Source organism: Myotis lucifugus, unplaced genomic scaffold (assembly GCF_000147115.1).
Source record: "Myotis lucifugus unplaced genomic scaffold, Myoluc2.0 scaffold_426, whole genome shotgun sequence".
In the NCBI taxonomy this organism is placed as follows: domain Eukaryota; kingdom Metazoa; phylum Chordata; class Mammalia; order Chiroptera; family Vespertilionidae; genus Myotis; species Myotis lucifugus.
Genome location: NW_005871474.1, coordinates 565,998 through 588,138, shown reverse-complemented (window position 1 = coordinate 588,138; position 22,141 = coordinate 565,998). Strand labels below are relative to the sequence as shown.

At 55.4% G+C, this 22,141-nt stretch overlaps 2 protein-coding genes across 2 annotated transcripts in view; one reads left to right on the top strand and one right to left on the bottom strand.

Moving 5' to 3' along the window:
* MINK1 (misshapen like kinase 1) overlaps nucleotides 1-19,852 on the top strand; it is a 58,907-nt gene extending 39,055 nt beyond the window's left edge. Inside the window, 32 exon segments of the mRNA XM_006102765.3 lie at nucleotides 868-933; nucleotides 2,817-2,873; nucleotides 2,954-3,079; nucleotides 5,198-5,308; nucleotides 5,976-6,066; nucleotides 6,457-6,587; nucleotides 6,905-6,959; nucleotides 7,100-7,178; nucleotides 7,633-7,808; nucleotides 8,298-8,367; nucleotides 8,903-9,113; nucleotides 10,785-10,901; nucleotides 11,655-11,744; nucleotides 11,746-11,880; nucleotides 12,100-12,273; nucleotides 12,583-12,843; nucleotides 13,825-13,910; nucleotides 14,327-14,439; nucleotides 14,652-14,740; nucleotides 14,939-14,962; nucleotides 15,078-15,241; nucleotides 15,661-15,766; nucleotides 15,849-15,986; nucleotides 16,187-16,295; nucleotides 16,662-16,829; nucleotides 16,934-17,077; nucleotides 17,303-17,437; nucleotides 17,619-17,719; nucleotides 17,803-17,952; nucleotides 18,034-18,193; nucleotides 18,293-18,432; nucleotides 19,001-19,852. Of these exon segments, the coding sequence (XP_006102827.1) occupies nucleotides 868-933; nucleotides 2,817-2,873; nucleotides 2,954-3,079; nucleotides 5,198-5,308; nucleotides 5,976-6,066; nucleotides 6,457-6,587; nucleotides 6,905-6,959; nucleotides 7,100-7,178; nucleotides 7,633-7,808; nucleotides 8,298-8,367; nucleotides 8,903-9,113; nucleotides 10,785-10,901; nucleotides 11,655-11,744; nucleotides 11,746-11,880; nucleotides 12,100-12,273; nucleotides 12,583-12,843; nucleotides 13,825-13,910; nucleotides 14,327-14,439; nucleotides 14,652-14,740; nucleotides 14,939-14,962; nucleotides 15,078-15,241; nucleotides 15,661-15,766; nucleotides 15,849-15,986; nucleotides 16,187-16,295; nucleotides 16,662-16,829; nucleotides 16,934-17,077; nucleotides 17,303-17,437; nucleotides 17,619-17,719; nucleotides 17,803-17,952; nucleotides 18,034-18,193; nucleotides 18,293-18,432; nucleotides 19,001-19,084 (3,861 nt within the window). The 3' untranslated portion in view covers nucleotides 19,085-19,852.
* Nucleotides 19,853-20,521: 669 nt separating this feature from the next.
* CHRNE (cholinergic receptor nicotinic epsilon subunit) overlaps nucleotides 20,522-22,141 on the bottom strand; it is a 5,529-nt gene continuing 3,909 nt past the window's right edge. The window contains exons 9-12 of the mRNA XM_023744087.1: nucleotides 21,395-21,521; nucleotides 21,095-21,281; nucleotides 20,900-21,006; nucleotides 20,522-20,806 (exon numbers count right to left, since the gene is read on the bottom strand). Of these exons, the coding sequence (XP_023599855.1) occupies nucleotides 20,657-20,806; nucleotides 20,900-21,006; nucleotides 21,095-21,281; nucleotides 21,395-21,521 (571 nt within the window). The 3' untranslated portion in view covers nucleotides 20,522-20,656. The remainder of the gene's footprint in view (nucleotides 20,807-20,899; nucleotides 21,007-21,094; nucleotides 21,282-21,394; nucleotides 21,522-22,141) is intronic.

Here is a 22,141-nt window from a genome sequence, read left to right as displayed (position 1 = left end):
ACTGTCACCTGCTCTCCCTCCTACCTAGAGGTCTCTTCTACCCCCAAAGGCCACAAACACTGGCTCTGAAGCCCTTGGTCTCGGGAGGACTAGGAAGGGGGAAAATGTCAAAAGGATGGTGGTGCTCAAGTTCCAACTCCCTGCTTTTAAAAAATTAATAACTGTAAGTAACTGTTATTGCACACACGCTCTTAACCAATGCCAGGCACCGTCTTAACCATTTTATGGGCGTTGCCTCATTTAAAGTTGACCCCTTCCTGCCCTAGCCAGTTGGGCTCAGTGGATAGAGCGTCAGCCCGTCGACTGAAGGGTCCTAGGTTCCATTCCAATCAGTGGCATGTACCTCGGTTGCAGGCTCAATCCCCAGCCCTGGTCAGGGCGTGTGGGAGGCAACCAGTTGCTGTGTCTCTTACATCAATGTTTCTCTCTGTGTCTCTCCCCCTCCCTTCCACTCTCTAAAAATCAATGGAAAAATATCCTTTGATAGGGATTAACAATCAATCAATCAAAAATAAAGTTGACACTAATCCCAGAGGTGGGTACTCGGGCACCCCCTTTTGCAGATAGGCTATACACTCTCAGAGTTTGTCATTGAGTTTGAAATCAGGAGCATACCTGTGAAAAGGTAGCTGGGCTCTGGCTTCTGTTTTCTCTCATCTTCTGACTTTTCCTATAGAACATGAACTCTGAACCAGTCCAGGAAAGGGGCAGCTGGCCATCAGAGTTCCCCCTGCAGGCCTCGCATAATATACTAGTCTTCACTTTTCTCTCCTGATTGAATACATCTCCACCACCACCCCCAGGCTACATAATCTTTTTCTGAAGTCCAACACCTTATTCTTTCTCTCCCTCTCCCCTCCCCTCCAGGACCCTGCTGGAATCTTTGAGCTGGTGGAAGTGGTTGGCAATGGAACCTATGGACAGGTGTACAAGGTGAGACTCCAGTGGCGCAGAAGTGTGACTGTTTTCCATGGGGCCCTCTCAGGAGGGTGGGAGAAGTATATTCCAGGTCAGGAAAGTGGAGGGGTTATGGGAGATTGCCGAGGCTGGGGACCTGGGAAAGAAGAGAGAGAAGAGGAAAGTAATGAGGGAAGGAGGCAGGAAGCAGCAAGAAGTGGGATGTTTTTGCTGGCTTCTGCCCGAGTTTGGAATTATTGGTATAGCAGGGACAGGTTTGGAGTTGAATGGGGTGTGGGAAAGGAACAGCTGAAGGCAGAAGGAACGGTATCAGAGCTCACCTGGGCGTTCAGAGTGAAGCTCAGGCCAGAGGTGCAGGTTTGGCCTGACAACAGAAAAACCCAGGACTTGGAGTGGGTGGGATCCCATGAGTGACCCTCTGCAGAGGAGAAGCGGCTTTCTTGAGCTCCCACAGCTGGTCTGCAGCAGGGCCAGAGCCGGAGCTCAGGCCGTCTGCCCTTGAGGCCGCCTCTCTCCCACAGAAGTGGTGTTTCCTCAGCCGCTGATTGTACCTTCTGGTCTGGCCAGCTCGGCATTCTCGTGTGGCCTGATCTCTGGTCCCACTTGAATGGGGGGAGGTGGCCACAGCAGAGAGATGTTCAAGGTGGATGCTGCCCCAGAGAATACACGCCGGCTTCTTTGTCTCCAGACACGATGCCGAGTCTTTTCACAAGTCTCCTCTGCATCTCCAGGGCCTGTTTCCTGGGTCACTGGGACCACCTGCCCTTCTCTTACCCTTCTTCCATGGAAGCTTTGGGAAACGGGCACCTCCTCCCCCCATTTCCCCATCTCTTGCCTAATTGTTGCCATGGAAATCCTAGCTCTGTGTTCCACTGCTTTTCTGGGCTTGGGTCTTGAATGACTGCTGAGGATAAAAATAATCCACGGCCTGGCAATGCCCATGTTCATCCCCCTGAGGGGCTGCTTTCCCTCACCTACTCTTCCCCAGGAAGCCTTGGACTTTCCTGTCCAAACCCCAGTCAGCTCCTGCTAGGAATTTTAGGAGGAGGGAGGGGGAGGGCAATGGCAGGGCCATCCTATATATAGAAGTTTCTTCCTATTAGCACTGGTGATGGGCCATCGACATGTTAGTCGATGTTTCCTTCTGTGTTTCCCTGAGTTTCCTAAAAATCTCAGCTCTATTTTAAAAAAATGTTTTTCATTGATTTTTTTTTTTTTAGAGAGAGAGGAAGGGAGAAGGATAGAGAGATAGAAACATCTATGAAAGAGAAACATTGGTCAGCTGCCTCCCGCACACCCCCTACTGGGGATCGAGCCTGCAACCCGGGCATGTGCCCTGACCTGACCGGAACTGAATTGGTGACCTTTTGCTTCCTGGGTCGATGCTCATCCTCTGAGGCACACCAGCGAGTTCGGCTCTATCTTAATTCTTTCCTGTCAACAAAATAAAAAGCCGAGGCGGGGGGGAGGTGTAGGGGGGAATCCTAGGAATAGCCTCCTATCCAAAGGGGGCTTGTGTGGCATAGAAGATGCAGAGAGAGGCCAAGGCCCTCCCTCCTCAGCCTCTTTCCCAGCTCCCTGCAGCTCCACCTGAGGATGGAGAAGGTATCCTTGACTCCCACTCTAACTTTCAAACTGTAGGAAGTACAAGCCAGAGAGGCTTGAGTATGAAGGGAGCAAACACTTCATTTTTACCAAGCACAGAGCTTGGAAATCCAGTCTTGGTAGTTTTTCTGTAGCTACTGTTAGTCCTGTGACCAACCAATAAATTGAGGTGTCTAGCCACCATGAGGGGCATATTTTAAGATAGAAAAGAGCCAAAAGGTGTGGCTTCTCCCAGAATCAGGCCCTTCGTGAGCATGACCCAGGCCCCTCTGTGTTCACCTTTCTGTGCACAGGGTCGGCACGTCAAGACTGGGCAGCTGGCTGCCATCAAGGTCATGGATGTCACGGAGGTAGGAAGCCGCGGGGGCAGTGGGGTTGGGGGGGGGGGTGGAGCATTGAGAATGAGGCTCACCTCCTCCCATTCACCCAGGATGAGGAAGAAGAGATCAAGCAGGAGATCAACATGTTGAAAAAATACTCTCACCACCGCAACATCGCCACCTACTACGGAGCCTTCATCAAGAAGAGCCCCCCTGGGAACGACGACCAGCTCTGGGTGAGAGTGCCCTCTGGCCTGCCCCCGGCCCTCCCTGCCCTTTCATCTCCAGCATCAGCACCCGAGTCTCCTTGCCAGCCCTCTCTTCAGTCCCACAGCCTCTCCTGTGCATGGATGGAGGGACCTCCTGCCCACACTTGGCAGTCTCTTGTCCTCTGGGTGTTTCGGTGGCAGGGGTTCTGGGGCTCGCCTTTGCCCTAACCAGTACCTTACCTTGTGTCCAACATGCCTTACATAAGTATCGAGCAATGCAGTCCTAGCAAGGGCTGGGAAAGACCCAGGGAGCTTAGCTGATGAGTTCTGCACTGACAGCCCCTAGGAAAGCAGCAGACCAAACTCTGTGGTAGGCGAAGGTAGAGCGTGGACCCCTCCTGGCAGTGTACAGGCCTCTGGGTGATTGTTCTAACCAGAACTTACTGCAGTCCTTTTGGTCTCCCCCAGATTCCTTCCTGGCCCAGAACATTTCTAAGTCATTCACCCTCCCTGCCTGGGCGCTGGTGCCAGCTGATTCCTCAGCCTCGCCCTCTCTGGTACTCAGCCAGACCCAAGGACAGAGCAGCAGGGAACATGGCGGTGGCTGGGCAAGGTGTGGGTGGGGGGCGGCCGGGGATTGGTGCCCATGCCAGGTCTCCCCTTGCAGCAGTTGCCAGATGAGTACTTATTTAGCACTTTCTGCATACCCTGCACAAATAAGTATGAATCATAGTTCCTGTTTCTATGCAGTAGACTTTCTGAAGGCATGCACATGTGACACATGCACACACACACTCACACTCACACTCACACTCACACTCACAAACACATTGACATTTCATACACACAAAAGACATTTCATACACACAAAAGAAGGTGAGTAATGGGTTAGAGAGGTTTACCTGCCAACTGTACCTAGTGAGAGATCCTTGACCAGGCGCCCCCTTCTGGACCTGTTGGACATTGTCTTTCCACTATGCTATACTCAAATGTGGAGCATATGTAAATTATTTTTGCATATGCAAATGTCCACATCTCTTCCAACCTTTTTCTGTGCTGGGTGTGGCTTTTAGAAAAGGTACAGTGAAAACATTTCGACAGATATGCCTGTCACCGGGGGACTTCCCTTTTGGCACCTGCCTCTGGGCCTCTGGTTCTTCCCTAGAGATGGCACAGGAGCTCTCCTCATCTCCCCGCTGTAGTCTTACCTCTGTTTGTGGAGTTTCTCCCAGAACACTACCAGGTTCCCTCAGCTCTCTGGTAGACCCTGTGCACTGTTTTTGTCTCTAGCAGACTGGAGAATTGCTGGTTCTAGCCCCTTTCTTGACTCGGGATGAGAGGTTGGCAAACTTTTTCTGTGAGAAATGAATAAAACTAAAAAAATAAAGACCGTACCCTTTTATGTAATGATGTTTACTTTGAATTTATATTAGTTCACACAAACACTCCATCCATGCTTTTGTTCCAGCCCTCCGGTCCAGTTTAAGAACCCATTGTGGCCCTCAAGTCAAAAAGTTTGCCCACCCCTGATCTAGCCCCTTTCTTGACTCAGGATGAGAGGTTGGCAAACTTTTTCTGTGAGGGACCAGATAGTAAATATTTGGGGCTTTGTGGATCATACTGTCTGTCACTACTCAGCTCAGCCATTGTACCATGAAAGCAGCCATAGACAATATATAAATGAGTGGGCATCACTGTATCCCCCAGAACCTTTATTTAGGACACTAATTTGCATGTCATGTGATTATTTTTTTATTCTTTTCAGCCATTTGAAAATGTAAAAAACTAGCCATAGTTTGCTGACCTTGCTCTAGAGCAGTAGGGGTTATGGATCCCAAAAAGGATCTGATGAGCACATTGGATCCCTCATTTTGTCTACAATTTCAGGGATTCCTTGGGCTCCTACTCTGGACAAAGACCATGTCCCCAAACCCTCCCTGTCTATCTTTTCCGCCTGTATTTCCTTCCCCTTTTCCTCCTAACCTCAGGAAGTTCTGTGGTCTTTGTGAGAGGGGGCATGTGGCCCCTGCCCTTCAACTTATACCAGTTTGACCCCAAGGCCGCTGGTTCTCCTCCAGGGCACTGGCAGGGGAAAGGGGCCTTGCCTAACTGCTACTTTTCCTTCCGGTCTCCCTGGGACTACAGCTGGTAATGGAGTTCTGTGGTGCTGGTTCCGTGACGGACCTGGTAAAGAATACAAAAGGGAATGCCCTGAAGGAGGACTGCATCGCCTACATCTGCAGGGAGATTCTGCGGGTAAGCGCCAGGCCCCTCCCTGCCTCCTGCTCTTGGGCCACCCCCTCTGGAGCTTCTCCCTGGGCATGGACCCCCCTGCACTGAGGAGGAAATGGAATTATGCCCTCTTTTATTTAATTTATTTTTATTGATTTCAGAGAGGAAGGGGAGAGGGATAGAGAGAAACATCAATGTGAGAGAACCATTGATTGGCTGCCTCCTGCACGCCCCCTACTGGGGGGTATCAAGCCCGCAACCCGGGCATGTGCCCTTGGCCAGAATTAAACCTGGGACCCTTCAGTCGCAGGCCGTCGCTCTATCCCCTGAGCCAAACCAGCTAGAGCTGTGCCTTCTTTGAAGGAGCAGGTGGCCTGATGGGGTTGGAGGCTAGAGACAGAGTCCTAACCGTGAGGACTCAAACTGTTGGAGGAGACAAGTGCCTCTGTTTCCAAGCTCTGCTATTTCTCCACTTGGAATCTACACCTGCTGGGGATTCCCAGGAGCCACCACGCTGAGGAAACTCTCCAGAAATCTCAGCCTGTACTTTGGGCACATGGTGGAGAGGGACTGCTTCTTCAGCCCAGCCCCATCCAGACTGATGACCTCCCCTCCCCTCTCAGTCAATGCAAGTCCTGGCTCCTTCCCCCTCCTCCAACATCAAGCCTAATTCCCCCCACTCTCTGCCCAGGGTCTGGCCCATCTCCACGCCCACAAGGTGATTCACCGAGACATCAAGGGGCAGAACGTGCTGCTGACAGAGAATGCCGAGGTCAAGCTAGGTGCGCTGATTCCTTCTGGGCAGACGGGCCCTCTAACCTCCAGGCGAGAGGCCCCTTTTCCCTCTGGGGGCTTAAGTCCCACAACCTGTAGGCTGGGAGGCTTGCTTTCCCATACCCTCCCCTGGGGTGCCTGCTATCTGCTATGTCCCCTGTGCTGTACAGGTCCCTGTGGAAAGATGATCTGAGGTGATGTCCTTTCACCTTGGTTTTTCCCAAGACACAGGGAGACTAGGTCAGGTTCTTCAGGGTGTTGATGGGATGGGAGAGGTTCCGGGGAGTGTCTAGGTAGAGCCAGGACCTCAGCTGCCTTGGGACACACCCATGCTGGGTCCAGGATGAGGGGAGCGGATGTGACACTCTGCTGTGACCCCTCTCCTCATGTCTTCTCAGTGGATTTTGGGGTGAGTGCTCAGCTGGACCGCACCGTGGGCAGGCGAAACACTTTCATTGGGACCCCCTACTGGATGGCCCCGGAGGTCATCGCCTGTGATGAGAACCCCGACGCCACCTATGATTACAGGGTATGGACCCGGGAGTGTGCAGCATGGGGCAGCCAAGGAGGAAGTGAGATGGGGGTGATGGATTGATTGAAAATATCGGGGACTTAAGCAGCTTAGGGGCAAAATGAAGGTCTAATGATGTGTTGGCTATGAGGGGTTGGGGGACATTTTGTGGCAAGGGAGGTATGGGTGGGAATATTGGGTAAGTTGGAGGACATGCAGGGTTAGAGGAGGGGCCTCAGGAAGGGATTGGCCGGCAAGGGGTTCTGAAGAGACAGGGATAGTAGGTGAAGAGAGTCACCAGGAGCATTCACCTGTCCTTTCTTTCCCCTCTGTAGAGTGACATTTGGTCTCTAGGAATCACAGCCATTGAGATGGCAGAGGGAGCCCCCCGTAAGTGCGGAGTCTGGGAGAGAAGGGAGGGCCCAGAAAGTGGCTGTAGGGGAGAGGTGGGCCTTGGGAGGTCATGGTGAGAAGGGCTCCTTTAGGCTCTCAGCGTGGCAGAGGGACTGACGGTCTCTTCTGTGTCCCAGCTCTGTGTGACATGCATCCCATGCGAGCCCTCTTCCTCATCCCTCGGAACCCACCACCCAGGCTCAAGTCCAAGAAATGGTAGGTCTCTGGGGATTTGGTGTCTAGGAAGGTCTCTGGACAAGGCCGCCTCCACCATAACCCCCTGGGTTCAGGCTTGGGTCTGCACCATACAAGAGGCGTTGGGAGGGGCTGTACTGCAGCCACAGCATTAGGGGCGCTGGTGTTGGGGTATGGAGAAGACAGAAGGGAAGTCAAAGTGGCTTTTTTAAAAATTTTAAATTCTTTATTGTTTAAAGTATTACATAAGTCTTTTTTGCCCCCCATTGACCTCTCCCCCGCCACTCTTACCCCCCAGCACATGCCCTCACCCCCCTACTGCCTGTGTCCTTTGATTATGCTCATATGCGTGCATACAAGTCCTTTGGTTGATCTCTTACCCTCCCGAAGTGGCTTTTTGATGAATGATCTCCCCTCTTCCTCCTGTGACACCCCCTCCCAAGGGGGCCCTCCTAGTGTGAGCCATTGTTTCCAGGTCTAAGAAGTTCATCGACTTCATTGACACATGTCTCATCAAGACTTACCTGAGCCGCCCACCAACAGAGCAGCTGCTAAAGTTCCCCTTCATCCGCGACCAGCCCACAGAGCGGCAGGTCCGCATCCAGCTCAAGGACCACATCGACCGGTCTCGGAAGAAGCGGGGAGAGAAAGGTCAGTGGGGGAGGCGGGGGTGGGGGGGTCAGGACACACTTCAGCCCTTGCTCCTCTTCACCAGCCCTGGCTCCTCCTTGCTCCCGTTCGGGCACCTCTCCCAGACTCCAGCTGTCCCCATCCGAAGACACCTCCTTTCCCAGGCTTTCGACCCCAGAGTGCTTTTTCTCAGAGCGCCAATTCGAGCCAGCCTTCCAAATGAGTGCGGCCCTTTTGCATCCTTACAAAAGCTTCCTGTTGAGCACATTCATTTGTGAGTGCATGCACACATTCAGTCACATCCCACCTACTATTGGGTCTAATCCCCATGCCTGTGCAGGCCCAAACCTGAGACCCACCGTCATTCCATTGCTCCCAGGAGGTGGGCAGGGGCCCAGGTGCATGGCCATCCAGACAGATCTTATTGGTTGTCCCCGTCTAAGGTTTTCCTAGCCCAGGGTGGGGTCTGGGGCACTGGGTGAAGAAACAGCAGTGATCTCCCCCCTGCAGAGGAGACAGAGTATGAGTACAGCGGCAGTGAAGAGGAAGATGACAGCCATGGAGAGGAAGGAGAACCAAGGTGGGCTTGGCAGGTGGAGTTTGGGGGCCTCACTTTTCATCCGAGAGGACATCAGAGGTCCTTGGCTTGGGGACTCTCAGCCTGGGGATGGTGGGTTAGAGACCCATAAAACAGTCTGAGAGCTGAGAAGAAATGGAATGAATGAGCAAGAGGTGGCAAGAGCCCAGGCCAGTGTGGCTCGGTTGGTTGAGCGTCGCACCAAATGGGCGCTGGTTTGATTCCTGGTCAGGGCACATGCCCGGATTGTGGGCTTGGTCCCCAGTAGGGGCATGTGGGTGGCAGCCTGTCGATATTTCTCTCTCTCAAAGAAAAAAAAAATCAAAAATTTAAAAAAATAAAAAGAAGTGGGGAGAGGGTGATTCAGGGATGCAGGCTGAGGTATTGCTGGAGGACAGGGCCCAAGACTGGGCAGGAGAGAGTGACTGGAGGCAGACTGTCTGGTCCAGGCAGAGCACCTACTCCGGTGTCTCCCAGACGTGAAAGTGGGAAATGACTGGGTTCTGACCCCACCCTTCATTTTGCCACCCTGACCCAGCTCCATCATGAACGTGCCCGGCGAGTCCACGCTACGCCGGGAGTTCCTCCGGCTCCAGCAGGAGAATAAGAGCAACTCGGAGGCTTTAAAGCAGCAGCAGCAGCTGCAGCAGCAACAGCAGCGAGACCCTGAGGCGCACATCAAACACCTCCTGCACCAGCGGCAGCGCCGCATCGAGGAGCAGAAGGAAGAGCGGCGGCGGGTTGAGGAGGTGGGGTTGTCCTGGGAGGACCTGGCCAGGCCTGGTTCAGCACCCCTCCTGGCCCCATCCCTGCTTCCATTAGGACCACAGGGAGAAGAGGGAGCGAGCCAGGGCTTCCTAACCCCCTTCGTTCAGAATTGGATAGAAAGGGTCTGTCCTGTTAGAGGCCAGTCCCCACGTGCACTGCCCGCTCATCAGCCCTGTGTGAATGGTGGTGCCCTCAGCCTCCCTTGGGAGCAGAGCCATTTCTGAAAAGCCATACTGGTTCCCCACAGACAGGACTGTCCCTGTCCTTGTTGTCTAGCCCCCGGAGCTGTGGTCTGTGTACAAATACTCCAGGCCCCTGAGCATCTGACTGATAAGCAGTTGTCTAGTCTGAACATGAAGAGGAGCCTTCTCTTTACCCTCCTTTTACTTTTAATTTTTTGGCCTAGATTTGCTGGAAAGTACAGTCTTGTCAGTCGGACTTGCTGGAGGTGGGTGGGAGAAATTCATTTTAATAGTGAATCTTAAATAGCTACAGTTTTTTATTTTAACCACCATTTTAAAAGATCTATATGCATATTTATTTTTTCTATGCATCTGTATTTAAATGTATTTATTTTGCAGGGGACCATGGTGGGAAAGGCAAGGTATGGGTTGGTTTTAAAGATGCCTTAAGTGATGAACTTTTTGTTGAAACAATTACATGATTTCAAAGTTCACAGAGAGCTGTGCTTAACAAAATAATTAATAGACAGAAGCATCACACTGTCTATGAACTGCTCCCCAAAGCAGGCACCAGTCTTTGTTGAACAAAACACAATTTGTAAGGAAGCCTGCTACAGGAGAACATAGTAAACATTGTCTTAAGGTCGTTGAGTGACAGAAAATTGTGTCTAGCGGGTGTTTCCTGGAGCAGGCCTGCCAAACCCTCATTGTGGAGATAGGCCCGGCACAGGCCCCCAACTGTACTGGCCCTGAGGGCTTAGCTTTTTTCTTTTTCCTTTTCCCTTTGTTTCTCTTTCTGAACATGAAAGATCCTTCTAAAGAACCACCTTTTACTTTTGTTTCAGCTTAGATTTGTTGGAAAGTACAGTCTTGTCGGTGGGAGGGAGAAATTCATTTTAATAGAGATCTTTTTCTCTTTTTCTTTTATTGGGGCAGACTCTTTGGTCGGAAAGGTTGTGAAAGTAAAATGCAACCTGAGCTTCTGATGTTGGCTAAGGACCTGGCCGAGTCCCTCGCCTCTGGGTTGTGCTTCTGTGCATGGGCATCTGCTGCTCTCTTGTGGCCAAAGGCCATCATTACAGCCCACTCCTTTTGGGTTTACAGGCAGTTTGTTTAGAGAGGCCAGGAGTATTGACTCTGGTTTTTGGTGGGCGAATGGATAGGAGAAGGTGTTACCCAATTCGGCCCACTCCAAGGGCAGCAGCCAGCTGCTTAGCCTCTGGTCCCAAGCTCACAGCCACATTGGACGAGTAATTTTTCCCAAGCTCAGCCCCCCCATGGGCTCCTGTGTAGGAGTTGGTAGGTCTGTGGAAACAAGTTGAGGCCATTCTCTCTCACCATCATCCCAGGTGAGAAGGAGCATTGTCCTGAAAGGGTCGCCTTTCCAGGAGATGCCCAAAGTGGGCTGGTTTCCCCTTCCAGGGCTGTCTGAGTGTGCAGTCCTTAAGACCACACCTCTCTCACCCACAGCAACAGCGGCGGGAGCGGGAACAGCGGAAGCTGCAGGAGAAGGAACAGCAACGGCGTCTGGAGGACATGCAGGCCCTGCGGCGGGAGGAGGAGAGGCGGCAAGCAGAGCGGGAGCAGGTACAGGCCCCCAGCACACACTGCACACACCCCTCCCCTCCCCTGGCCTCCCCGCCCGCTCCTGCTGCCTGCACCCCTGCTCCCCGAAACCCTTTCCCCCTTCTTTCCCTACCCCTAGATTCCTCCTATCTTTTCTAGCTTCACTCTTTCTCTCTGTTTTCTCCCACCCTTCAACCCCCAACCCTGGCTCCCTGCCCTCCTCCTGTCTCTGTGCCTTCATTCCCCATCTCTTTGCCCACCCTGACTCCTCTCCCCTGCACTTCCCCTCATGGGTCCTCCACCCTGACTTCCTCCTCATTCCCTGCCCCTTCGGGGCTCATCCCATCCCCATCCTCTCTATTGCTCTTCCCTGCTCTCCTCATCCTCACCCCACCGATCCTTCCTCTTTCTCCAACTCCTTCGCCGCCGCCGCCTTTTCCTCTTTCCCTGCCCTTTGCCCCCACCCCAACCCCACCCCCCAGGAATATATTCGTCACAGGCTAGAGGAGGAGCAGCGACAGCTCGAGATCCTTCAGCAACAGCTGCTCCAGGAACAGGCCCTACTGCTGGTAACGGGGTCCCCCAGCTTTCTCTGGGAAGATGTGTATCAGAGCTTCTCTGCCAGAAGGAATGGGATGGGAGCACTTCAGGGGAAGGGACTCACCCAGGCATCAAGGGGAGACATCTCTCTAGGCAGGAGAAAAGAAAGGGCATGCCACCTCTAACTTCCAGGGCTACATCTTGCTGAGCCCCTCTTCCTACCCTTGGACCCAGGAATACAAGCGGAAGCAGCTGGAGGAGCAGCGGCAGTCGGAGCGCCTGCAGAGGCAGCTGCAGCAGGAGCACGCCTACCTCAAGTCCCTAGCAGCAGCAGCAGCAGCAGCAGCAGCTGCAGAAACAGCAGCAGCAGCAGCAGCAGATCCTTCCCGGGGACAGGAAGCCCCTGTACCATTATAGTCGGGGCATTAACCCCGCCGACAAGCCAGCCTGGGCCCGAGAGGTACTCACTGCCTCCTTACAGCCTAAGACACCACCCTCCCAGGCCCTCTGCCCGAGGCCTGAGCTGTAAGAAGTGGTCATTCCGCACTGGCGGACACTGAGAAGGGGAAAGGGGTGCTCCGCACAGGCATGAGGGCTGGAGCAGTGGGGCAGGTGGGGACCTACATTTTGAGGACAGTGAAGCAAAAACTGGCCTGCTTGGCATCCTTTTGAATCACAGGTAGAAGAGAGAACAAGGATGAACAAGCAGCAGAACTCTCCCTTGGCCAAGACCAAGCCAAGCAGCACAGGGCCTGAGCCCCCTGTTCCTCAGGCCTCCCCTGGGCCCCCAGGACCACTTTCCCAAACTCCTCCTATGCAGAGGCCGGTGGAGCCCCAGGAGGGACCGCACAAGGTGAGTTTCTTCCCATTTCCGTCTTAACACAGACATAGGGAGCCTCAGGCAGCACAGGGACACGCACACACAAGCACATACTTAGCCAGGGATCACAGACCTCATGATAGGTACATGGGCAGACATCACCTGCTTGCTGCATGTCTGTCCTACATCTTGCTTATTCTTGGGCTCCAGGAGCCCCTTCCACTCGATGGGTAATTGGAAGCTGGAGGCTTTACTTGCCCCTTCCTCTCAGCCCAGGCCCCGGCTCACAGGTGGGGATGTGCACAGAGTGGGCAGCCTACCCTCCCTGGTCTCTCCCTGCAGAGCCTGGTGGCACACCGGGTCCCACTGAAGCCATATGCAGCGCCTGTACCCCGATCCCAGTCCCTGCAGGACCAGCCCACCCGAAACCTGGCTGCCTTCCCAGCCTCTCATGACCCTGACCCTGCCGCCCCCACACCCACTGCCACGCCCAGTGCCCGAGGAGCTGTCATCCGCCAGAATTCAGACCCTACCTCGGAGGGGCCTGGCCCCAGCCCGAACCCCCCAGCCTGGGTCCGGCAGGATAATGAGGCCCCACCCAAGGTAAGGACAGGCCTGTGGGACCAGGAAAGAGCACAAAATACAGTTGACCCTTGAACAATGTGGAGGCTAGGGCCACTGACTTCCACACGGTCAAAAATCTAAGTGTAACTTTATAAAAGTATGTTTTTATTGCTTTTTAGAGAGAGAGGAAAGGAGAAGGAGAAGGGAGAGAGAGAAAGAAACATTGATGAGAGAGAAACATTGATCCTCCTGCGTGCCCCCGACTGGGGATTGAGCCTGCAACCTGGGCAGGTGGCCTGACTGGGAATCAAATCAATGACCTCTTGGTGCATGGGTCGATACTCAACCATTGAGCCACACTGGCCGGGCTAAGTGTAACTTTTAAATGCCCCAGAACTAAATTACTAAGAGCCTACTGTTGACTAGAAGCCTTACCAGTAACATAAAGTTTATTAACACATAATTTTGTATGTTACGTATATTATATAAACTAGAGAAAAGAAAATGTTATTAAGAAAGTCATAAGGAAAAAATAATACACGCACAGTGCTCTACGTGTTTCTTGAGAAAAATCTGTGTGTAAGTGGACCTGTGCAGTTCAAACCCATGTTATTCAAGGGTCAACTATGGTAAGAGAGAAAATGGAGGAGAGTGGAGGGAGCGGTGAGGTGGAGATGGGTTTGGGGTTGGAAGGGAAGAGAAGGCAAGTCATCCACCACAGGTCCCGTCCTGACGGGGTTTCCATCTGGTGGCCCGTGACTGTGTCATGGTGATCCCAGCGGGTGATCCCGGCGTGAGTGTGTGAATGGGAAGGTGCCAAGGGTGTTTGGGAAGCACTAGGGGCAGACCTTCTGGGTTGGAATCCCAGCTCTGCCTCTGAACAGATTCGTCAGCTTCCTTGAGCTTAGCTGACTTCATAAAGGCCAGGGGGGCACCTTGCGGGGCCTCAGCGAGGACGAAATGTGTGTGGTTCCAGCACAGAGCTGGCTCCCAGCACACTGACCCCCCTCCTCTCCTCAGGTGCCTCAGAGGACCTCATCTATTGCCACTGCCCTTAACACCAGTGGGGCCGGAGGGGCTCGGCCAGCCCAGGCTGTCCGTGCCAGGTAACACTGAGCTGTGCAGAGCTGGGTGGCAGGCTAGGGAGCGGGGCGGGGACAGAGGGGAGTTTGCCAGGTTACCCGCTTAGGGGTGGGCAAGCCCCGACCCAGTCACCTCAGCCCCCTCCCTGCCCCTGCCCCCGGCACCCCTGTGCTCCCTTCACAGACCTCGCAGCAACTCCGCCTGGCAAATCTATCTGCAAAGGAGGGCAGAGCGGGGGAGTCCCAAGCCTCCAGGGCCCCCTGCTCAGCCCCCTGGTCCGCCCAACGCCAGTAGGTAATGGAGTTGTCCCCTCACTCACTCCCACCCTCACTTCTGCCACCTACTTGCCTCCCCTGGTGATGGCTCCCTCTGCAGTGCAGCTCAGCCCCCAGGGAGGGGAGCCCCTTGTCGCCCTGACCCCGTCTCTGCTCTCCCACAGTAACCCCGACCTCAGAAGGAGCGACCCTGGCTGGGAGCGCTCGGATAGTGTCCTCCCCGCCTCTCACGGGCACCTTCCCCAGGCCGGCTCTCTGGAGCGGAACCGTGTGGGAGGTACGTGGGTGGGCCTGGCAGCCTGCTCTGGGGCCTGGACAGTCTCCCTCAGGGTAGGGACTGAGACATCCTCAGGGCTAGGGTGGGGCCTGGGCTGGGTGGAGCGTGTCTGAGCTCCGGGGCTCAGGCCCAGCTCTCAGCCCAGGGTGTGGGCTCTAGGTCACCCCCATCCGGGTGTCAGTGACCTCCCTTCTCCCACCGTGCCATACCAGCCTCTTCCAAACTGGACAGCTCCCCAGTGCTGTCCCCTGGGAACAAAGCCAAGCCTGATGACCACCGCTCACGGCCAGGCCGGCCCGCAGTAAGTCGGCAGGTGGCAGCTGTGGCCCTGCCTTCTGATCTGTGACTTTGGGGCCAGCTTGGAGCCTCTTCAGCTTGGGTGCTGGGGGGTGGGCCTTCGTTAAGGGCTGCGGGATTACAGATGTACTTCCAGTTACTAACCTTTCTTAACCTCTCTCCTGCCTCTTCCTGGCTGCCCTTCCCCTGTGGCCCCTCCCAGAGCTATAAGCGAGCCATTGGTGAGGTTAGTGAGAAGGGCCCTGCTTGCGGGAGCCCTCCTGTGACCCTGCCCCTTCTCCTTGGACATCCTTTACCACCGCCCTCTCTCCCCTCCCCTTCACACAGCTCCTCCCTTGCAGGATTTTGTGTTGCTGAAAGAGCGGACCCTGGATGAGGCCCCACGGCCTCCCAAGAAGGCCATGGACTACTCATCGTCCAGTGAGGAGGTGGAGAGCAGTGAGGACGACGAGGAGGAAAGCAATGGCGAACCATCAGAAGGGAGCAGAGACACCCCTGGGGCCCGGTATGGGGCTCCCTGGGAGGGGTGGCACGCCCATATCGGAGGCACCCAAAGAGAAGGGTTGTAGGTTCGAGGGAGGGGGACCTCGGGCAAATCTGTGGGGAACCCTGGTGTCACTGCTGGTGAGTGATTCCTTCCTTTCTCTAGAGAATGGGGTGTGAGACTGGTGTTCCTCTCTCTCCCGTTGTGCTGTCAGTAGGGCGGTGGTCTCTTCAGGTGTCTCTACCACCAGCCTGCCCCAACCCAAGTGCGGGGCCCAGGACACCCAACAGCAGGACAAGGTTGCTCAGTGGGGGCTGAGTGCATCGTGTTTTGAATAGAATCGGAAGCTGAAAGCGCTAGGCCTCCTGCTCTCGCCTGCTGCCATGGTACTTGGGAGGCAGGCAGGACCTGGAGGGCCTCATGACCTCCCTCTCCCATAGCAGCGATGGGGATACAGACAGTGTCAGCACCATGGTGGTCCATGATGTGGAGGAGATCGCCGGGACCCAGACCCCCTATGGGGGTGGCACCATGGTGGTCCAGCGTGTGAGTAGGCACCCCATTCTTCCCAGACCTGCTGTGACCCTCCTTGGCCCTAGCACTGGCCCCCTTCCCTCTGTTCCTTTAGACACCTGAAGAGGAGCGAAGCCTGCTGCATGCCGACAGCAACGGTTACACAAACCTGCCAGACGTGGTCCAGCCCAGCCACTCGCCCACTGAAAGCAGCAAAGGTCAAAGCCCCCCCGTGAAGGATGGAGGCAGTGATGTAAGTGGTGCAGGCTGGTCCATGGGACGAGGGGAGGGCACTGGCAGTGGGCAGATCAGGGGGTGTTGGGGTCACTCTGCTGGGCGGGCAGAGCACCTGGGCCAGGGTTCCCCTGGGGGCACATGGGGCCTAGGAACAATAGAAGGGGGGGCACAGGCCAGGGCCTCACGTTTGCCTGACTCCCACTCCTGCCCCCACAGTACCAGTCTCGTGGGCTGGTGAAGGCCCCTGGCAAGAGCTCGTTCACGATGTTTGTGGACCTAGGCATCTACCAGTCCGGAGGCAGCGGGGACACCATCCCTATCACAGGTGAGGATGGGAGGACGGAGCTGCCACGAGGCCTGGAGAGGGCAAAGGTGAAGCCCCGGTGATGCGGTTCACAAAGCAGGTGCTCACGGCCTCCCCTCACCTGAGCACCTGCCCTGGCACAGAGGCAACAAGAGCTCCTGAGCCTCTTACCCCGAGAGGGAAGATGGTCAGCAGCACAGGGCCCTGCGGGACGGAGGGGCACTTTCAGGCCTTTGGCCGTTTCAGCTCCTTCGTGCACCTCCTCCATTCTCCGGTCTTTCTCTTTCCTTCTGAGTATTCAGAGGAGCCGAGACTGAGTGTAAGGGTAGAGTAAGAAGAGACGGGGTAAGGGGACAGCAGCCCACCCCCACTGCTCTCCCCCCGCAGCCCTAGTGGGTGGAGAGGCCAGTCGGCTTGATCAGCTGCAGTATGACGTGCGGAAAGGCTCTGTGGTCAACGTGAACCCCACCAACACACGGGCCCACAGTGAAACCCCCGAGATTCGCAAGTACAAGAAGCGGTTCAATTCCGAGATCCTCTGCGCGGCCCTGTGGGGTAAGCCAGGGCTGGGAAGGAAAAGAGGGATCCGTGTGCCCTCTGCTCCTGGTCGGGTGAGGGCCTGGCTCTGCCTCTGATCTGCCCAAGGGCTCCCGTTGCAGGCGTCAACCTGCTGGTGGGCACGGAGAACGGGCTGATGTTGCTGGACCGAAGTGGGCAGGGCAAGGTGTATGGACTCATTGGGCGGCGGCGCTTCCAGCAAATGGACGTGCTGGAAGGACTCAACTTGCTCATCACCATCTCAGGTGTGTGTGTGGAGGACGGGGGCAGGGACAGGGCCTGGAGGAGGGGGCTCAGCTCCTTGGCTCTCTGTCACCATCTTCAGCCAGGGCAGAGGGCACCCTTGGTCCAGGAGCCGGAAGGTGGGGCCACTCTCTCACCCCTTGTGGTACGCAGAAAAGGATGGCGGGAGGCCGAATCTGGATCTCCAACGAAGGGAGTATGTGTGTGTGTGTGTCCTCGCCCCTCAGGGAAAAGGAACAAACTGCGCGTGTACTACCTGTCCTGGCTCCGGAACAAGATTCTGCACAACGACCCAGAAGTGGAGAAGAAGCAGGGCTGGACCACCGTGGGGGACATGGAGGGCTGCGGGCACTACCGCGTTGGTGAGGAGGTCACAGCAGAGTGGCCAGGGCACATTTGTTTATGAGAAGAAATGAGGGTTTGGGCTTAATGGTCATGAAGCCAGAGACGTGGGGCCTGGCATTGGGGGTGTAGGACAGACCTGTGGGAGGGGCCCCACAGTCCAAGGGAAGTCCCAGCATCCCTCTTCTTTCCTGCCCCCAGTGAAATACGAACGTATTAAGTTCCTGGTCATCGCCCTGAAGAATTCCGTAGAGGTGTATGCCTGGGCCCCCAAACCCTACCACAAATTCATGGCCTTCAAGGTAATCCCAGCCTCAGCCCCCCAACACTGCTCCAAGGTCTGACTCCTCCACCTGTGTCCCCTGATCCCTTCTTTCCTCCATAGTCCTTTGCTGACCTGCCTCACCGCCCCCTGCTGGTGGACCTGACGGTAGAGGAGGGACAGCGGCTCAAAGTCATCTATGGCTCCAGTGCTGGCTTCCACGCAGTGGATGTCGACTCGGGGAACAGCTATGACATCTACATCCCTGTTCATGTAAGCTCAGCTGGACTGTGGGCAGAGGGGGGCCGCCAGTCTGGGCTCCAGACTCAGGGACTCCAGCCCTCCTCCTCCCAGATCCAGAGCCAGATCACACCCCACGCCATCATCTTCCTCCCCAACACCGATGGCATGGAGATGCTGCTGTGCTACGAGGACGAGGGCGTCTACGTCAACACGTACGGGCGGATCATTAAGGATGTGGTGCTGCAGTGGGGAGAGATGCCCACGTCCGTGGGTGAGTGGTGCTTGTCCCCGAGCTGTGGGTCCCCGAGCTGGCCCTAGAGTGGGCTGGGCTGCAATCCACTCACTGCCCCTCCACTTCTTTCTCCTCCAGCCTACATCTGCTCCAACCAGATAATGGGCTGGGGCGAGAAAGCCATCGAGATCCGCTCCGTGGAGACAGGCCACCTGGACGGGGTCTTCATGCACAAACGAGCTCAGAGGCTCAAGTTCCTGTGTGAGAGGAATGACAAGGTGGGAGCCCCTTGCCCCTGGAAAGGGCTGGGGCCTGCATTGGTCTCCTTAGGTTCCTACCAAGGAGGTGACCATTGTGGAGTCTTCCTGAAAGGGGCCCCTTAGGGAACACACTCGGTCACAGCCCGCCCTTTCCCTTCCCCTGCCCCCCCCCCTTTCTTTCACCCTAGAGGTCTGCCAGCTGCCCTCTTCCCCAAGCACTTCTGCTCTTCAGGGCGATAGGGGTAGTTCTTCCCTTTTTTTGGGTAATCCTCACCCAAGGATTTTTTTTTCCATTGATTTTTAGAGAGGTGTGGGGGGCGGGTGGAGGAGGGGGGTGGAGAGAGAGACACATCAACTGGTTGCCTCCTGCATGTGGAAGATTGAACCTGCAACCCAGGTATGTGCCCTTGACCAGGAGTCGGGCCTGCGACCCTTTGTTGCGTGGGCCATTGCTCTAACCACTGAACGCACTGGTCGGGCGGGTGGGGTTATTCTGAGAGACTAAACTGCAGTGTCTCTCTCCCTCTCCCAATTAATTGAACCCCCTCACCCCAATCCCTTGGTGACTTCTCCTTCCCCACCCCAGGTATTCTTTGCCTCCGTCCGCTCTGGGGGCAGCAGCCAAGTTTACTTCATGACTCTGAACCGCAACTGCATCATGAACTGGTGACAAGCCCTGGGCTGGAGCTCTCCCGCGGGGACCCAGCTCTCCCCCCACAGCCAGACTTCCCAGGCCGCCCTGCTTCCCCCTCCTTGGGCTTTTGCTTTTACTGGTTTGATTCACTGGAGCCTGCTGGGAACGTGACCTCTGACCCTTGATGCTTTTGTGATCACATGACCACCTTCTTCCCCAACATGTTCTCTCCCCAAAGCTGTGCCTGTCCCATCTTCTGGAGAGGCACAGCTTCCCCTTCACAGGAATCGAGTGGGCTTAGCCCCGTCCCCCCTTTTCTCCACTTAAGAGGAGAGTGCTTGGGGCTTGGACCCCGTACCCCACTGCTGCTGACTGGGCAGGGCCCTGGGCCCCTTTATTTGCACGTCAGGGGAGCCGGCTCCCCCCTTGAATGTACCAGACCCTGGGGGGGTGTCACTGGGCCCTAGGTTTTAGGGGGGTCACCAGCCACTCCAGGGGCAGGGACCATTTCCTCATTTTCTGAAAGCACTTTAATGATTCCCCTCCTCCCAAACCCCAGGGAATGGAAGGGGGACCCCGCCAGCCAAAACATTTCTCCCTTTCCAGCCCTCATCTCTTCTAGCCTCTGTCCTTTCCTGGTGGAGGGAGGGAGCATGGAGCTCTGGCCTCCACACCCCCTTGCTTGCATCTGTATATAGTGTGAGCAGCAAGTAGCCCTGTTCCCTCCCTGTCCCTACCCCTCCTCAATGTAGTGGCCTTGGATATCCCGTTTGTTAATAAAGACTATTCAACCAGCTCCCACCACTTCAGACCCCTTTTTATTCTGTTTTCTCTCACAGTCCAGCTACTCACCAGGGCAAGCAAGCAGAGTTAGGACGAAGGGGGTGGGGTGGGGTGGAATCTACAATGAGTCTTGGGGATCCAAGTAGGTGGGCAGTACTTGACCAAGAAAACGTAGAAGAAATGATGGAGGGAGGGCCAGGGCAGCCTCAGCCTTATTCTGTGGGCCTGTGGGGGCCTGCCCTGAGGGCATTTGATCCCAGCAACTGTGTCTCTCCTGTGTGGCCATCAAATAGCTGCCAGCTTAGAAGCTCACAGGGCTAGAAGGTCCTACGCGGCTGGAGCCTGAGCAAAACTGGAAGGTCAGCAAGGCTAGGTCTAGGATGGTCTTTGCTTCCCAGAGGACTGGCATTCAAGAGCTGCTTGAACAACCATCGTGGCTCAGTGGTTGGGCGGGGGGACCTGTGAACCAGGAGGTCACGGTTCAGTTCCGGTCAGGGCACGTGCCAGGTTATGGGCTCGATACCCAGTGTGGGGCATGCATGCAGGAGGCAGCCAATCAATGATTATCTCTTATTGATACTTGTATCTCTCCCTTCCTCTCCAAAATCAATAAAAAGTTTTTAAAAAGTCTTCCCTCTTTCTAATCCCTGCGCAGTGACCAGACCTACACACTTGTGCACAGGCAACATGTGTTTACAAAATACTGATTTATTATCCCTGGTGGTAAAGGATCATAATATAGCAGTGGTAGCAACTTGTTTTTCAAAATCTATTTCCTCCTGGAGAGGATAGGAAAGTTGAAATCAGGCGGCCACCAGCTCGGGTCTACATGCAGGGCGGGTAGGGCAGGTCGGGCACTTGGTTTAAGTAGCCCCCCAGGAAGATGAGGCTGGAGCCCACACTGAAGAGCACCAGCGCCGCCCAGAAGCAGATGTTGTCCAGGGCCTTCCCCATGCGCACCCAGTCGGACACCTCCTAGGAAGGGGCAGGCGCGAGCTGAGTCCCTGCAGCACAAGAGCTGGGGGGAGGCCTCGGCAGCGCCCCGCCCGCCCCTGGCTCCGGCCCCACCTCGCCGCTGGCCTCCTGGTCTCGCGTGCTCTCGGCCATGAAGTTCACGGCGTCCACACAGCAGCGGATCTCGGGGGCGGCGGCGCCCAGGCTCTGGTAGAGGGCAGCTGCCGGGAGGTGGGCGCACCCCGGTGGGTTATGGAGGCCTCCCCCGCTTCAGGCGCCCCCGTTGGCCCGCCCGGCCACGCTGCTCACCCGTCCAGGTGCCGTGCCGGTACCTCTGCCCCTCAAACACGAGCTCGCTCCGCGGCTTTTTCAGTATCAGCTCCTCGGCGCGGAGCAACAGGCCCACGGACGATGCCCGCCTTGGGGGCGAGGCTGCCCCGGGGGCCTCCGGGGGCGCGCCCGAGCCTAGGAGGCGCGGCAGCAGCTCCAGCAAGACCTTGGGGCAGAGGGTGTGGGGCAGAGGGGGGGACAGGGCCGAGGAGCGGTGCTCAGCTCCAAAGCCTGCCGCCCGCTGCTCCGCAGCCGCCCACCCCGCGCGCAGCCGCGCACCCCGCGCTCACGTGGCGCAGCCGCGGGGACTGTGGCGTGAGTAGTGGGCGTCCGCAAAGACACGTTGAGCACGACGACGCAATTCATGACAATGAGCGTGGCAAACCACATGACGAAGATGAGGTACCTGGGGAGCCCGGGGTGCGTGACCTCACAACCTCCCCACGGCCCGAGCCGCAGGTGGAGCGCCGGACCTCTGACCGCACAAACAGGCCTCTCCGCCGGGAGTGGGGCCTCCCCAGCCGCTCCGCTGCGGGGCCGCGCGCGCTCCCCGGCAGGGCAATTCAATCAACAGTCAAAATAATATATTTGCTACATCTTTTATCAACACCATATATACTCCCATTAGAGAACTGGAGTATACTTGCTTAGTAATGTGCCATTAAATATCACCTAGTATGGTTAATAGGTCATAAAGGCATATTTTGTAATGCAGAGAAAAATGCAGGGAAACACATGTTTTAATGTACTTTGGAACTTCAATATGGAAACTTAGTATTTGATATAGCTAGAAAATATAATCTCACATATAATACTTTCTTAAATTATATATACACATATCATTTTCTAGATTAACCACAGGACAGGAAGAGTTATTTCAGAATTATAACTGTTCTCTTCCAGTGGCAAACATAAGGAGCAATAAAAAAAAGGAAATTTAAAAAAAGGGAATGAAGTAATTTATTATTAAAGGGAACCCCCTCTTGTTATTTTTCATGGCATTGAAAATAAAAGGGAGAACAAAGG